We start from the raw sequence: 17,023 nt of genomic DNA, 5'->3' as shown, positions 1-17,023 counted from the left end.
GTAATGGTGATTTGCATCAAGTATATAGTTTTATAGATACAAAAGAAATATTACCTTTAAGTTCAAGAATATAAATAACAGATGCAACAGTTTTTTCCTGAGGAAAATTTGTCCTCTGGTCATGATGCACCAGACATCTGTGTAATTTCACTCTGGCTGTAAACAGCTGATCTTAACAGGGTACAAGTACCAGTAAGGAATGTTTTACACCATAAACTTAATATGTCTATTAAATTACTCCAGCCTAAACACAAATGTCTAAAGACTTAGCTAATGTTTGACAACAGAACTAAAATTAGAACATCTTAAAGACTTAAACCCCCATCAGTCTTATATAGTTTGTTTTCAGTTACTTTCATATTTGTATTTAGCCTGACTTTGGTTAATGGTTGTCGTTTTGCTTGAGAATACTTTTTCTAAAGCTGTTGCAGTTTCCGACATTTTTGTTTGCTTATATCATTAGTTGCTAATGGTGTTGTAATGAAGGCTCTGCTGTAGTGTGATAATAAAGGCTAAATGGTCCTGTGGGGAATTTAGAGTTGTCTAACAGAGCTGAATGCAATGTTTATATATTACATTTATATTAAGTCTAGTGTGGCTGCAAACATAAAAAAAAAAAAAAAACCTACATAAGTTAATTGTTTTATAATTAATCATAAGAAAAACAATGGTCCTTATTGAAGTTTATTCATAAAACAGTAAACAGTGATAACAGTAAACCCTTTTGTCTCTTAAAAAAAAAAAGAAAAGCTGGTAATAAACTTTAGGTTACATTAATAAGTTACTGAACTTGCAAGTTTAAGTGAAGAATTGGAAAAAATCTGATATTCAAAGATTAAACTTTCTCTTTAATTTCTATCAAAATGAAATCCAAACAGTTTCATAAAACAGCTGCTTTATATTTTCTTCAAACAAGGAGAAGCATTTCATAAGCATTTACAGCGACTCTTCCCAGTGCAAAATCAAAAACAATCTGACAGTTTTGCTACACACAAGTTTCTTTACTGTAGTCCACCCGTGATGACCCAACACCAGTAAAATGCTATGACTCTGCATCGTCTCACCCATCATCATTCCTCACTAGTTTCCTGCAACATTTAATATTCCCTGACCTACAGAACCAACCAGACTAACCACAAGGAGTCACAAGTTCAAATTGTGTTCATTGTCGATAACATTGAACAGAAGTTTACACAGATCTCATGATTTGCTTTTGTAACAGCTGTACTCATCTTGAGAATACAAGTCCAGAGAAAAATGGAATCAAGAAGCTTAAATAATAAACCAAAATAAATGCAAACTTGTTCAAGTTAACAGGGAAGTCAACTTCAATAAAGTACCACTTTGGATGCGCTTTTGTCTTTAAATAACAATTTGAAGCAACAGTAAGAATAAAATATATAATAATAATAATAATAATAATAATAAAAAAAAAAAAAAAAAGCTAAGATACACGGCTGAATAATTCTGGAGAAAGTTGTGTCCACCCCCCCCCTCCCCCATTTTACTTTGTACCTTCAGTATGCACATAGCCCTTTTAATGGCATCCATCAGTAAAGGACCATTTTTTGGATTTTCAAATCAACCAACACAAGAAAGAGAAAAAAAAAAAAAAGTTTGACCTTGCCTCTTGAACAATTCTATTAATATAATCCTTCTTATAAACTCCATTTACACACACACAGAAAACAACAAAAAGCAAATGTTAAAATGCTAACAATCAAGATCTTAGAATGATACATCCAAAAGCGCAAAGTCGGCCATATTTACATTATAATTACAACTTTACAAGTGTGTAGAGTAAAAGAGCAACTTTGTACAGTGACTGCATTGCAGACAAATAAGAAACCAAAATAAATCAGGTTGCTCAGAACTAGGGCTGGGCAGTGACCTAAAGCAAATGTACCTCACTAAATAAATGACGGTACATGATATCTTGGTATTTATTTATCATAATATGGGGATCACTGCTGTAGAAAACTAAATACATGTATTCTACTGTCAAACAACAACAGCTAACATCTGTTTGCTTTTCTCCTTTATCTGCATTTCGATACTGTACAAACTCCAATCCCTATAAAAGTTTCTGTTATTTACATTTTTTTATTTTCCTCTCATCAGAGAGCACTGTGCCATAAAATGGGACTGAAACACAAGCTGTTAAAACTTAAGATTAACCCGCCATAGTTGATATTACATGTGACATCATCCAATTTAAACCAGTGTGCATATTTGTACTTCGGTCTTAAAAAAAAAAAAAAAAAAAGAAGGCTAAAAATGTTATGCCATCTTCCATGACGTGGTACAGTAACAGAGCTCTTCCATGTGCAATTTTTCATGAAAGACGATAACCAAGAATTTGAGAAGGCCAGATCTTTATCATTACCAACAACTTCCCTGCGTGCGTTTATCATAGAGAATTTTAAAAGCAAACATATTTTTTCCAAAGCAACATACAAGTGGAGAGGTTGAAAAAAATTCTTGAGTCATCATAATGACTGAGCACAACAGAGATAAAATCCTGTCACTGACATTATTTCATACCTACTTTTGATTTTTGTATGCATTGGTCATGCAAAAATCGTGCAATCCATATGCACAAATAAGATCTCCATGACTTAAGAAATTAATTTTGCAATGGACTTTCAAACCAAATCACAGAACCAAGATGAAAGTTAATGATTGCTGATAATGTAAGGATGTTGTTGCCTCCACCAATAGGCACAAAGGTTTGCTGTGACCTGGGGTGAGTAGTACTTCCACCTCGACATACAGAAATATCTCAGTTCACTTGGAACCTCAGCTGAGGTAGTATCAAAAAGATATTGTTTTTTTGGGACACTATAATTGAAAACCATTTTAAATAAAATAAACACCAAAGAAAACACACTGTACCATGTAATGGAAAACGGCCATTGTTTTTCATGCTCAGCTTGCAGCAGACAGAGATGGATAAAGAAAAGCAAGTGCATGTATGTTCATCATGACGACACTCTTCATAGTTCAACCAGGACTGGGATAACCAAGCACACTGGTACATTTAACTGAAATTCATCAAGAGAAATTGGACATCACTGCCAAGCTGAAGCAATAAGGAGAAGTTTTAGGTAACTCTGAAGCTCAGAGTCGTTAATACACACAGATAAGAGGCGGCTGTGTGAATGACACACACACACTCTGCAAAGGCTTTAGGGGGAAACGCACAATGCCAAACCTACATAAAATTGTTTTATCAGATTTTTTTTTTTTTTTTTTTTTAAAAAGAAAAGCAAAACATATAAAAAGTTGGTATACTGCCCAGCCCTAATCAAAGCAAAAATGAGCTTATGGCCGGAGGAGGAAGGAACAATGAACATTTGGCTCCAGTGTGCACCGACTGCTTTCATCCAAGACACATTGGTTGTTGATTTAAACCTGCACTGCTTTTTTAAACATCCTTTACTGTACACAGTGGGAAGGTTTTTAGTACATTCAACTGATGCCAAAACAAGTTTGGTATTTTAAGCTATTGATCAATCAACATAACCCAGCCATGACTAATGTAGCAAATGCTTTACCTTGCATAAATAATTAATACAGACAGACAGGCAATTATTTGTCCTAAACAGTTTTAACACTAAGGGTAATTGCACCTTTCAAGTAGCAGTAACTTTAGCTAATCTGTGGAAACCCTGACAGAAGCATCATATACGACTGAGTTCTCACACACACACAATGATGATGACATTCATTAATATTTTGATTCTTTTTTTAAAGTGGCCATTTTGCAGCTCACATGGTTGCACTGTGCCTAAGATTTGGCTGGGCAGGAGGAGTTAATCTGAAACACGATTGTCTGATCAAGCATGAGGTTCAAATGAGATCTGAAGAAAAAGTTTGGTCGATAGCATAAAATATGAGTGTGTGTGTTAGGACTGACAACACCCTATAGACACAAAACTGGAGCCACCCTGAGCTGTCAAGTCCAACTGACAGGACCAATCTCAAAGAGTCTAAAACCCTGTCCACCTATCTAGAGCACAACCTTCATCATTGATTAGTACTCTAATCTGCATCATGGAGCAATGAGACAGAGTTTTACAATAATGCAAACACTACCGCCTTTTAAAAACACACCCCAGTTGTTTTTTGTTGAGGCAGACACCAGATGGAGTGACTTTCTTTTAGAGCCATTTTCGGAGTGTTGGCAGGTTCTTGTCCATCCAAAGCTGGTTCAGCCTGATGGTTTCCAAAGCTTCTTGCACACTCCTCATCTGAGAGCCACGTTCCTTCAGACTGGAGAAGAAGGCCTGCACCTGCACATGACACAAGCATACGGCAAAATGTTAATATGTGTCCCCCAAAAAATGCACAGACCCTCATAACGCAAAAAAGCATAAATGTTTAAATAACTTTAAAAACATACTTGCTCAAAGTGCGCCTGTGTGGAGAACTGAGAGGTAGCAGACTTGATGATTGTCTGGATTGCAAAAGAACCCATACGGAACCTACAGACAGAAACACAAACACTGTGATGGCTTTTGCCTTTAAATTTGATGTAAATACTATTTTAAAACGTATTTTCAGAGGAAGCTTTGTATGGGGCTCATACTTACTTCTCTATGAGGCGATCCCAGTTTACTTGAATGAAATCCCAGGCAAACAAATAGCCTGCGAAGCCTTTACACACAGTGCTGATAACCAAAGGCAACTCCTGTGTGTTGATGATATCCCCATTCAGAGCTGCTTTAAGTAACCTGGAGAGATCATGCAAAGTGTTAATATGCTGTTAAGTGAAACTGCAAAATGCTGATTTGTGGGTTAAAATTACACAGATCAAATGTCACGGTACAAATTCAGAAGGGTATTTATTTTGCATGGGTGCGTTGCGGGTGAGAATGATTTGTTTTTCCTTCTTTCTTTCTTTATTTAACGGATTAAGAAGTATTTTACATTTCAGGTACAAAGAGGATCTTTTGATCTGTTGTGTTGGTGAAGGGAGCATGTAAATGGTTTTCAAACTTTGCACCTATCGCCAGGAATGTTCTCGCCATTCCAGCATCCAGTGCAGCCAGTGCAGTGTATGGTCACTTATAAATAGTTGCTCCACAGTAAGAACATGATTAAAAAAAGACCATAAGTTGTACTTTAAACAGGCAAAGTGAAAATGACTGAATGACAACAACATAAACAAGAACAAACAAAAGAAAAACACTAAACAAGGTAAAAGTTTGATCAAACCAATTAGCAGGAACTTGCCAGTGTTTGTACCAATTTGTGAATTGGGAAATCCTGCGTCAGTAATCTACCAACTGCACCCAATTTAAGGACACAACAATGTTTATTTTAAATAGACTTACAGTGACTCTTCATTTATAAGTCAAAGACACATAAACACTCACCACACAATACGCCTAGTGTCCTGAGTTGATGCCAGACCCTGCAGAATCTTTCGCTTCTCTGAATCATAGATGGCATATTTATACATATTGAGCAAATTTGTCCAGTCTTTATCTGACTGAGAAGCCACTGTGAAGACAACTTGCTGCAGATCACCTGGAATGCTACAAAAGTAAAATACGGAGGAGAAAAAAAATGTGTAAAACATATTTAGATTACGAAAGCTACAGTACCCTCCCGACAAAAAAAAAGTCTGATACTCACTCAAGTTTCATTAAATCATTAACGTATGAGTACAGAGATATCTGCACGCATACTGTCACAGACTGTCACCATGACTCTGACCACTACAACTAACATTTGTGAATTTTACCTACCGTAAGGTGCCGTTAACATACTGTTTAAACAGAGATCTTGCTTTCTGAGTGCAGTTTTCTTCATTTAGACCACAGGCTGTCTCCAAGAGAGTTGAACGCAGCTCCTGTTTGGACACACTCTCCTCCTCTGACCATGTTTGGTTCTCCATCAGAGACCCAAACTGCCCCAAAATGTAAGCCTGTCACATTTAAGAAAAAACAAAGAAGAAAAGTCATAAATACATGAGCAAACCCTTCCCTTAAGACTTACCTTATGATCTGACTGACATAATTCCTGTTATACACTAAAGATGGTAACTTATATTTCCGATAAAAGAACAGAATAAGACTATATGACTACTAACTTTTAAACTCAAATCATATCGTTGCAATAACACTTTGTTTTCTTGCGTTATTTATTTGAGAAAATCTAAGTTTCTCACTGAAGTAGCTGATTTGAAAGAAAAATATAAATGTAATTAAGTTAGGGTTTGTGGATTAATAATAAGAAACAGTGATATTTTGAGACAAAAAACCCCCCCAAATAATTAAAAGAAAACAATATCAGCCATTTTGATGTCAATATAATACAATTTGTGGTGGTGGGATTTAATTTTTTACTGAGATTCAGGGTGGTTACATGGGGCAAATTTTAAATAGTTCCTGGTGAGTCTGGTTAAAAAAAAGCTCTAAGAACTTTGCTAGTCTGACTCTCCTTCTTTATCTGCAGTAGTATTTCAAAGTCTTGGACCGTCAACTGACGGTCTTGACACGCATCTTGACAGCTGCGTGTCAAGATGCTGAGTGCCAAGAGAGACCGCTAGTCTTAAGTAATCTATAAATACAGTTTTTGTAAATGGATGTGTGTGCTCAGCTAGTCAGGCACCGGCAGCAGACCACACAAATGGTGAAAAAATGGGAATATTTTGGCAGAAATAAGTCGGTGAGAAACTGAGGTAGTCAAATTATTTTTTTAGCTGGGAGAAAACAGGGAGCAGCAGCCCCACTGCAACACAATCCATTTTTAAATCTTGATGCCTAAAGTTTTTGACACAATTAAATAGCTTCTCATTGATTCAATGCATACAAAGTTCAAAATCATAATATGTTTTTTCAGTGCTATATGTTTGAAGTGGTGGATTTACACATGTGTGTATATTTGCACATTACCCTCATGCGGGCTACAAGACCGGACTCCTGTCTTTTATCAAGCAGCCTATAGATATTGTTGAGCTGCAGCAGAGCTTCTTTTACAGGTGTAGTCTCCGTCTCACTATGCATATAGTTCAACAAGTTGAGGACTTGATGGAAGGACACACGTCCCAGTCTACAAAAGACAATAATGAACAGTGGAACAGAAAAGAATTTACTTTAATCACCAAATACAGTTTAAAAAGACTGACAAAAACAAGATTAGGTTCTTTTATTTTTACCTTGAGAGTGCAAAGATGTTATGTATAAGCGAAGCACGGTCTTCATGAGTAAGAACACTGACGTTTGTGGACAAAGCATCAATTAGAGCAGCCCAGCCTTCCTCTCCATAGTGGACAATATAGAAGCCTGTGTTTCTGTAGTTCAATTTCAGCCACTTCACACTTTCTGGGAGCTTCAGAGTGCCTGAAGACACACAGAAAACTTGCCATTTGACACAGTACCTAAAACACTTCAATTTAATATTGAAGGTTCATGGTTTATATTTTACCTGACTTGGTCTTCAGAGTGAACAACTGTCTGCATTCAGGAGCCAGACTACAGCTGTCATTTACGTATGTCACTGGGATATTCCACAAGCTGAATGGAGAACACAACACAGTTAGGTTTGTGTTGCATTTCCATGACATCTGCGTATGGCGGGAAAACTCACCTCGAAGTATAAGTAGTATTGTCAGATGTGAGTAGAAAGTGCTCCTGTGTTAGGGTCACCTGATCTCCCTTGCGGCTTACAGTAACCAATGGGAAGCCTTTCTGAGATGTCCATGAACTCATCATCTCTAATATATTCTGCTGATGTGGAGAAACATCAACCTGCAGACAGGAAGATAATTTGGTCTCTTCAATGCCATGTTTGCTGTTTGTTTTAGTTTTTTTTTGTACAAAAAATGTCCCCATCCAAAACACTGCCATTATTTCATAGACATTTGTGGTAAAAATAAAAACACAGAGTAAAACCCATCAATAAATAGTGCAAATCTCAAATATAAACCCTGAACACTCTCTTAAGACCAACCTTTTGAACTATCAACACTGACAAACATAACAATCAGTGTGGGCGTGTCGTAGTTAGATGTACAAAAATACTACTTTACAAACTGCACTTCCGGTGTCAGCAGGTAAAAAACTTCTATCACCAACAGCATCATTCATGTGCAATGCCATAACGAGTAGTTGTGTTATGTCTGACACACACAGAAGTCCAAGCTGCATCAAGCAAATGGGGTGTGTCCACATGAAGCCTGCATCAAGGTCCTTATTTATATACCAGGATTGATATATTGATACATTTAAAATAATTTCAGCACAGATTAATTTGATCTGTATTTACTTAATATAGGGATTCTGACATAACACATATATCATTATGTTTACTGTTAGGTAGCCCACATACAATATGTATCACAGGACTGCTATATATGAAATAACCAGCAGATGTCAGTACTCCCAGATGAGCTATTAAAAGGGGCTTCAAGTAATGAAAGTTTGGAAAAGCAATTGACTAGAAAGACTGCATGTATTCACAGGGCTTCACCACACCATCACTACTCCTGAGTAAGAAAGAAAAAGAACAATCTTGGAGTTATTAATAACACTGTCACATCAATGTCGGAAATGTGGCTTTTAGGAATGAGATCTTCTTTGTTACAAACAATTAATAGTGACAGTAAAACTAAATAAATCCAGAAGATATCGTGAAAAATATCTTACTAACTTATACAGTTGGCTGTCAGACTACTAGGAAAAACAATGACTAGACATAGCTCATTTAATGAACGTTTTATGGAAAGGTCCTGAAAATAACACACAAACACATACCTGTGTGAGGCTGTTCCAGAGGTCATCTGTTACTGTATTTGATCCATTAAACTGATTTAAGTAGTTAATGATGCCCTTTCTAAACTGCTGATTCCCTGGCAAGGAAGCATTCAGCATGAGGAGAATAGATGCACCCTAGAAACCGAGGAAAAATCATCTGTGATTAGAACCAAAGCAGAACAATGACAACAGATCTGTTTATTCCCTCCTGACTTCCTCAAGTATTGAATCTGAGGGTTGTGATGAGAGCGATTGAAAAAAGGCAATTAAACATTTTTCCATGTAAAACTCAATTCAGAATTACCATTCCCATGTAAGTGCAAAGAATACTTTAATTACTCATCATTTCATTCGAAATAACTTTGAATTTTTTTTTTTTTAAAAAGTCAAGTAACTGTGGCTATTAAGTATTTGGGAACTGAGGACGCTACTGGTTGAAGCTTTGTAGGTGGAATTCTTTCCCATTCCTGCTTTATGTACAATTTCAATTGCTTCACAGTTTGGGGTTTCCATTGTTGTATTCCCAAAACAGTTTGGACTCATAACAACTCAGCACACTTTTCCACTTTGCATCAGTCCATTTCAGATGAGCTCAGGCCGAGAGAAGCCACCCGTATTTCTGGGTGATGTATACATATATATATATGACTTTCGTGAAACATGGTACAGTTTTAACTTGCATATGTGTTTGTACAATTGTTGTCTGAAGATTTCTTGAGCCTATGTGATAATATCCTTTATCCAACAATGTTGGTTTTTAATGCAGCGCAAGGATCAAGAGCCAATGTTATTTTTCAGACTTGCCGCTTGTGTGCAAACATTTCTGAATCTTTTGATGATGACATTGACTGTAGATGAAGGAATCCCTCAATTCGATGCAATTGTATGTTGAGAAATGTTCTTCAACTGCTGGAATAAATACAGTTGTTCACAAAGTGGTGAACCTCACCGCATGTGATTGACTGAGACCTTTGGGGATGCTCCTTGTATATACAATCATGGCACTCAACTGGTTTAAATTAACCTGTTTACCTGTTGAATGATCCAAACAGGTTTTTTTAAGAATTCTTCAACTTTCCCAATATTTTGTTGCTCTATCCCCACCTTTTTTTGGAATTTTGAACAACGTCCCACCTACAGTGAAACTGGGGTTGTACAAACAGTGCATGATAGCCTACACCTGGTCACCCAGTATTTTCATGCCGAGAGTTCAACATGACAGGCAATAATCCAGGAATTCACCAGTTACATACATAGTTTTTGTTATAGCCGACTGGGCCCAGTACAGAAAGCATTACTAGGATAAACAACTGGATATAAAAGTATAATAAAAGAGGACAGCATGAATTAATTAAAAGTGCACCTTTTCATAAGAGACTGAGTCAAACATCTCTTCCACTTGTTCTGGTGTATTAACCTCTGTTGACACAGCATGAGAGGAGTTTAGGGCATCTTTATCCATGGCCCTGAACCGCACTGCCAAGAATAAGTTACCCTGCAAACATACATACAGGACTTATTATAATAACAAGAAGGTTTCTGCTTTAAAAAAAATATTCAAATATCAAAAGCTTGAATTTACAATGTCAAGTTCAGGCAACTCTATCTGCAGTGACATATACTGCATGTAGGTGGCAAAGCCTTCGTTGAGCCACAGGTCGTTCCACCAGCTCATAGTTACCAGGTTTCCAAACCACTGCAAGACAGTACCAAAGACAGATCAGCATTCTGACCATCATCTCTATTCCTGTTCTATTTATAGACACAAAAGTGAAAAACTACCTGATGTGCAAGCTCATGTGCTATCACAGAAGCAACAACTTGTTTTTCCAGAAGGGAAGACTCTTTGCGCACCAGCAGGGTGGTCTCTCGAAATGTGATGAGTCCCCAGTTCTCCATGGCTCCTGCTAGGAAGTCTGGGATTGCTACCAAATCTGACAAAAAAAAGAAAGCATAGATATGTTTTAGACCTACACAGAAAGTGTAACTTGTACAATATATGCAAACTGTACTGGTGTGTGCTCACCAAGTTTCTTGAGGGGGTAGTTAATATCAAAAAAATTGTTATAAAACTTCAGCAGTTTGGAAGCTGTTTCCAAAGCATAATTAGCGTGCTCTTTCTTTTCTGGCACAGCGTAGACTGACACCTGAAACAGACATCAATATAAAAAACATCCAAACATCCAAATAGACTCAAGAACAAGAGACGCTCAAAAAATGTCAGTATAAACACATCCTGGGACGTACAACCTGAACCATAACAAAAAAGGAGTTACGCACATCCCTGTCAGACCTACCATGGTTTCTGAAACATTTCTGCTGATCGGGGTGAAGTTAGCAACAATGAAGGCAACCAGGTATGTGCTCATGTTTACACTGCTCTTTTCAAACTCATCCTGCACAAGGCCATTAGAAAGAGGTGTGGATTCGGCCTGAAAAATACAGCATAAAAAAAAGATCACCTATGTTGGAATTATACTAGATTGCAAAGGAACACCACAGCAGCATGTCAAGCTAACAGATAAATCACCTGTTAGCTTGACTATGTGAATATAAATAATGCACAAAATCATAAAGACATAAAGCAGGAGTGTTAAACTCCATTTCTTCGAGAATTGGTATTTGGCCTGGATTTTTTTTTTTTTTGTTTCCTTGCACTAACAAACCTGATTCAGATCAAATGGATCCAACAACATCTTGTCAACCTATTCATTCATTCCGGTCAAGTGTGTTGGAGCATGGAAACAACAAAAACCTGCAGGATACTGGCCCTATAAAACTGGAGTTTGACACCTGTGACATAAAATGACATAAAATGACATTCAGTGATTACAATTGCTTCCAAATGTGGTTAATGCACAATGCTGTGTGCACTGCCTTTATAAATCATGCCTAAATCTTGCACTGATATAACAGCCTTTTATTTTTGTCATTCTTCAATGGGCACTAGTTATATCAGCTGGCATAACATGACCTCTTGTTACCATTAAATATGTAAATACTGTACATACTAGTACACCGTGGATCAATAAAGGATCTTATTTTATCTGTACAAAACTTGAGATGCTGTGTGAAACACGTCAATTGATGCTGTTTGTTTCTTTCTAGAAAAATCAGTCATTTTACTGTACCTTAGGCATGTTGGAAAGAGTCATATAGTTTTGTTTCCTGTTGATTTTTATCAGGAAAGTGGCTTTGAAAGCTGGTTCATCAAAACAAGGGAAGGCCTTCCTGGCTGACAGCGGCTCAAACTGTGTTGCTGCTAAGACCCTGAAACAAAAGACACAGTTATTCCTCCTGCTGAACTAGAAAAATGGCTTAAGAAGACAAAGAAAAAATTTTTAAATAATGAGTTAAGTTGATATTTTATGGAGCACACCTTTCATGTGTACTTATAAGAAGACAATCTTACTGTTTGTTTCCATCTTTGTCAGTGTATGAGCTGTTGTAGAAACCATCATAGGTGTGTGACAGATTAGCAGAGTAACTCAGGGTCAAAACACAGCGTTGGCCTGCTTTCAGCTCCTCAGTGAACTTAACAGCTATCTGCTGTTTGGGTTTGTACTCTAGTACAGTCACATCTCTGATCGGGTCCCCATCCAGCTGAAAAAGACAGCTAATTTGTGAGCAACTAGTAAACAAGACAGCAATAGCAAAAACAATAAAAAAAAAATTTAATTCACCAACATACAAATTTATTTCAATCCCACCTTGAAGGTAGCTTTGGTGATGTTGAGATTAGCACCATGCAGGACAATGATCTTTGTATTGTGAAAAACAGACATGTTGATAACAGTTATGCCGGTAAAAGTCATGCTGTCAAAGTCAGGAGTCAAGGTGAGCTCATAGCTTAAGGGACGTATGCTGCGAGGCAGTCGGAGCTGTGTCCATGGAAATAGTTCACCATTTGTGGAAATGGGGCTGATTTGCTCAGCTGGAGCGGTGTTGTTTGGCTTACGACAACCTGCCTGCAGAAAAAAATGAGGGTTAAACTCAACAAGAGGAATGAGTGTGATTCAGCCTGAATGAGAAATAAAAAAGAAAAATTGTCTTGCCAGATATGTTAGCAAAAGGCATGTATGAAATTCCTATTTAAAGGGGGTGAATATACCTTGGTAAAGGTGCAACCAGGTAGGAAGTAGAGTACCATGGTCATAGAGGCTACTATCACCAGGAATAATACACATACAACCATGGTACGGGCTGAGGGCCGAGAACATGACCTAAGACCACATACATACACAAATCACGTCGGAGCAAAGAGATTGTCAATTATTTGAATGCACATTAAACTATCCAAAAAACCAGAAAAATAATTTGACTGCAGATAGATATTAATTCCTTAATAGCCAATGTGATACAAGTTGAGGAAATCAAGCTGCTATGTGTAGTAGAAAATGGAGATAACTTTTCCCTGCTTTTATTAATGTGACTGGAAAACTAGCAATCTCATTATTTCATATACAGTAACATGATATTTATTATGTTAATTTGTTTGTTTTCTGTGTCAACACAATGAGTCGTAGTTATTACAAATTACCCTTGGAAGTTATTGTATAATTATATGGGAATCTGTCAAATCTCAGATCAAGGAAGTGAAGTAGTAGTGAGGTGAAGAGGTGATTGGTAGAGAGTGTGAAGACCATTTCAGTGCTTTACCTGCTACTCAGCAGTTATTATCTCCATCTGTAGAACTACTGGCTAATTAGCACCACAATATTAATTTTAAAGACTTCAACTTTTACATAACACCAGACTTCACAAAAATTTTTAACCCAGAAGATGATAGAACATTAAAAAAATGCTACAAAATTAAGCTACATTTTTATGCAAACATCCTATCTATCTATCCATCCATCTATCCATCAAATGATGACGTTTGCAGTGCATTACCTCGGTGGAGGTTGTCTGGTGTAGGGAGAAGAGTTGGATCTGTGAGCAGAGCTACGATTCATGAAGGACATCCCCAAGAGACGAGCTGAAGACTCGCAGTCTTCCTCATCCTCATCCATGTCATTTTCTCCTAGGCCTCGCACAAGTAACCGTGAGCTACGAGGCTCATATGACACCTCATCAGGGTCAAGAGAAGGAAAGGCCTAGAAAGAACAAGTTCAGAATGTTCTGTTATTCTCAAGCTAAACTCTACACTTCCAACACTATTTCTATAATTTGATTGCATTCCCAGGTAATCAATCTGCAATGGGTAAGAGGCCATGAAGGCAGTCATGGCCTGTAACAAGAATAAAGTAAAACCAAACAACTAAACAATTCAGAGATGTTGTGTCTCATTTGATGTGGTAGAATGTGTCTGTTGTTCCCATCTTGTTATGCATAAACATTGACCATTCTTGAAACAAACTACTCGTATTAGTTACTATAATCTGCTCACATTATCAGCATATGAAACTGACATACTGGAAATGCAGTGGAGTCTTTGGCCAAATCTACAACATCGGGCTCTTCTTCGAACATGCTGTTCTCAATCATGTTCCTCGGCAGGTTAGCATGCTCTGCAACACAAAGAGGAAGATAAATCAGACACATTCTCAAAAAGAAAAAAAAAAAGGAAGTGACCTATGTCAAAAAAGTTGCGCACAGAATACAAAAGAATGTACACATCAGCACAAATAAATAACGTTTGTTATATACAGTGTATTTTTCCCCATTTTTTTTCTCAAAATGGTGGTATTAAGACACTATTCAATGCAAGGCTTGTTACAGTTCCTGAATTACAAGAAACATAAATCTTCTTTAAAAAAAAAACCACTGCATGTCTACAGTTTCCTGTATGAACTTCTTCTTCCTGTTAGTACTTTGGCCTAAATAAAACAGGCTCATCAGCTAAAAAAAACAAAAAACAAAAAAAACACTGCTATGAATATGAAAGTAAAAATGTTCTTAGGCTTCCTTTTGAAAAGTTCACTTAGTTACAATTTTTTGTAGTAAAGTTACAACAGAGGGAGCTCACACAAATGAGAAAAGACAAATACTCGAGATATTTATTATCTCATATCTTAAAAACTGAAGAATATAAAATATTGCACTTTCTCAAATGAATGTTAATTTTCCTAAATAGAAAAAAAATAAAGCCTTGTTTCATTACATTCATGTGATTTTCTGGCTGCAATCAGGTTCTTTCCTCAAAAATTCTTGAAACAATCAGAGGCATGTTAAACTTCCTAATTCAATAACTGAGGCAGTAAAACACTGTGTCCTGAAAAATCTCCAGTGTCACTGCCAAATCAATGCATGCTTTTACAGATGATGACCAGCACTTTATCAGCGTCAGCATTTAATGGTTTTACATGGAGAGCATAGAGAAATAGTATAGTATAGGCAGCAAAGATTAGTTTTAAATCCCAAAAGTATAAACTTTCCAAGATATGAGACTCCCTGTCTGCTCAGCACAGTGTTTCTGATAGCAACACTGTCTTACTGTCTGTATCACATGCTGAGGTATGAATGTTTATTAATAGATTCAGAGCTAAGTGGTTTAATACTGTGTAATGTTCAGAGGACTTTATTGTAAAAATAATAACCATAAAGACACATTACACTTCAATGTTTGTCATTCTTCTTCTAACAGGTGTAGTTTATTCCAATGTTAAAATAGTGGTTGACATTTTTATATAGGTACAACATATCATACATGTGATACCGAGGCATCAATGTTACAATAAATTACATTATTTGCTGTATGTGTTCTTCCTGTTTATACAAAATATCTATCAACCTTGGCCAGTTTACCTAAATATGTATTTTAGTTTGGCAGAATTATCCCTTCATTTCAGCCAAGTAGGAACACATAGTAGACAGTACATAGCTGCAGAGCACCCAAAAATATCACTGTTAATCGTTGGTTGATTATAAAAAGCATAAAGGAAGTACAAGGTTTTCACATCATTATCTGATGAAAATGAGATGGTGAAATGCAAGGCTTGTACTGAAAATCATAAAGTCACAACTATACATATTCACACATGTTAAAAAGAGGAACTCATACTGCTGTGATTTAGTTTTTTCTTCCAGCTGAAGAACACTCTGTTATAGTGTTTGCCATGCTCTTTTGTCAGTGTAATAAAGACCCTGACGCCATGGTACCACTTCAGGTTGTAAAGCAGCTGACTTCTGGCAGTCTGAACTGAGCTAATCATGATTTTTCAGCTCCTCAAAACAGGACCAAATATAGCTACTATGAACCTAGGTTTACACAAGGTAAACTGCGGTGTAAACAGTACTGCTAGGATCCTTAACAGGAACATGCATTTTAAGAAGTATGTTAACACATACGGTATTCGGAACAGATACCAAATCTTATGAGGAAGAGACGTGTAAAGGTTATCGTTTCATCCCAAGACAGTCAATAGACAATCACATTAAATTAGCTTCAGAAAACGCCTTGGCTGTGAAAACTAATCACTTAGTGGTAACACACCGAGTTGCTTCTATTTGTTATGTGAAAACCTAATTTTGCATATGTAAAAATGTGTCCTCCATTGAATGTCACTTCCAGTGAGCCTGCCACCAATGTCCCGACACTTATTAGCTGGCCTGCTGCTGTTAGCTTACTGTTACTGTACGTATCATCTTCCGTCCTTACCTGTACTGTTGCTGTCGAACAAATCCATGATAAGAACTGCCGAAGACCTCCTCGGGTCCCTAAACAAGGGGACTTCTGAACATTAAAACACGTCAAACAAACGTGATGGCTGGCCACGACCAACAACAAGCGATTAGACGCTCACAATAAACTGCAGCCTACCCACACGTTAGCTAACTACGTAGTAGCTAGTTTAGGACTAGCCAACTTTTGACAATTGTAAATGGAAACAATGTTCAGTCAGCTAACATTGGCTGCTTTCCATAACTATATAAACCATAGTTGTATATTTTTAAAAGATAAATTTCCAGGAACCTCCTTTTAAAGTAGAAACCTTTAGGCTAAAAACGTGAAAATAAATCTTAATCCCAAGTGTTCTGCAAACACAAGAGCGACTGACACTTTTCCTCCTCCAGACCAGTTGTTGACAACCTCCCATCAAATGACAGTCCGACATCCGATTGGATGTTACCACCAAGAGGCGGGGTCAGAATGAAACCCTACAAACTCAGTCACGTCCTTGTCTATGATAAACATTTGGGAACATTGTTCCATTTTTTACTCATACTGATTAAAGCATAACCCTAAACTTTTAATTTATTTACAGGTCTTACTTTAACTTAAAATCTGTATCCTTAAATAAATAGTTAACATGAAC

At 36.9% G+C, this 17,023-nt stretch overlaps 1 protein-coding gene across 1 annotated transcript; it reads right to left on the bottom strand.

Moving 5' to 3' along the window:
* Positions 1-1,517: 1,517 nt before the first annotated feature.
* lnpep (leucyl/cystinyl aminopeptidase) lies at positions 1,518-16,740 on the bottom strand. Its single transcript, XM_079251370.1, has 22 exons — positions 16,366-16,740; positions 14,181-14,275; positions 13,659-13,861; positions 12,877-12,988; positions 12,476-12,733; positions 12,178-12,368; positions 11,897-12,035; positions 11,063-11,197; positions 10,792-10,912; positions 10,548-10,699; positions 10,348-10,461; positions 10,129-10,260; positions 8,766-8,900; positions 7,600-7,760; positions 7,438-7,526; positions 7,169-7,352; positions 6,906-7,062; positions 5,757-5,935; positions 5,382-5,543; positions 4,596-4,736; positions 4,406-4,487; positions 1,518-4,295 (listed from the first exon to the last, which is right to left on the bottom strand). Exons 1-22 carry the CDS (start codon positions 16,391-16,393, stop codon positions 4,164-4,166), a joined length of 3,102 nt encoding a protein of 1,033 aa, XP_079107496.1. The 5' UTR covers positions 16,394-16,740; the 3' UTR covers positions 1,518-4,163.
* Positions 16,741-17,023: the final 283 nt, after the last annotated feature.

This window comes from Telmatherina bonti (assembly GCF_933228915.1).
Source record: "Telmatherina bonti genome assembly, chromosome: 13".
Lineage (NCBI taxonomy): Eukaryota > Metazoa > Chordata > Actinopteri > Atheriniformes > Telmatherinidae > Telmatherina > Telmatherina bonti.
This window is presented reverse-complemented; position numbering and strand designations above follow the sequence as displayed.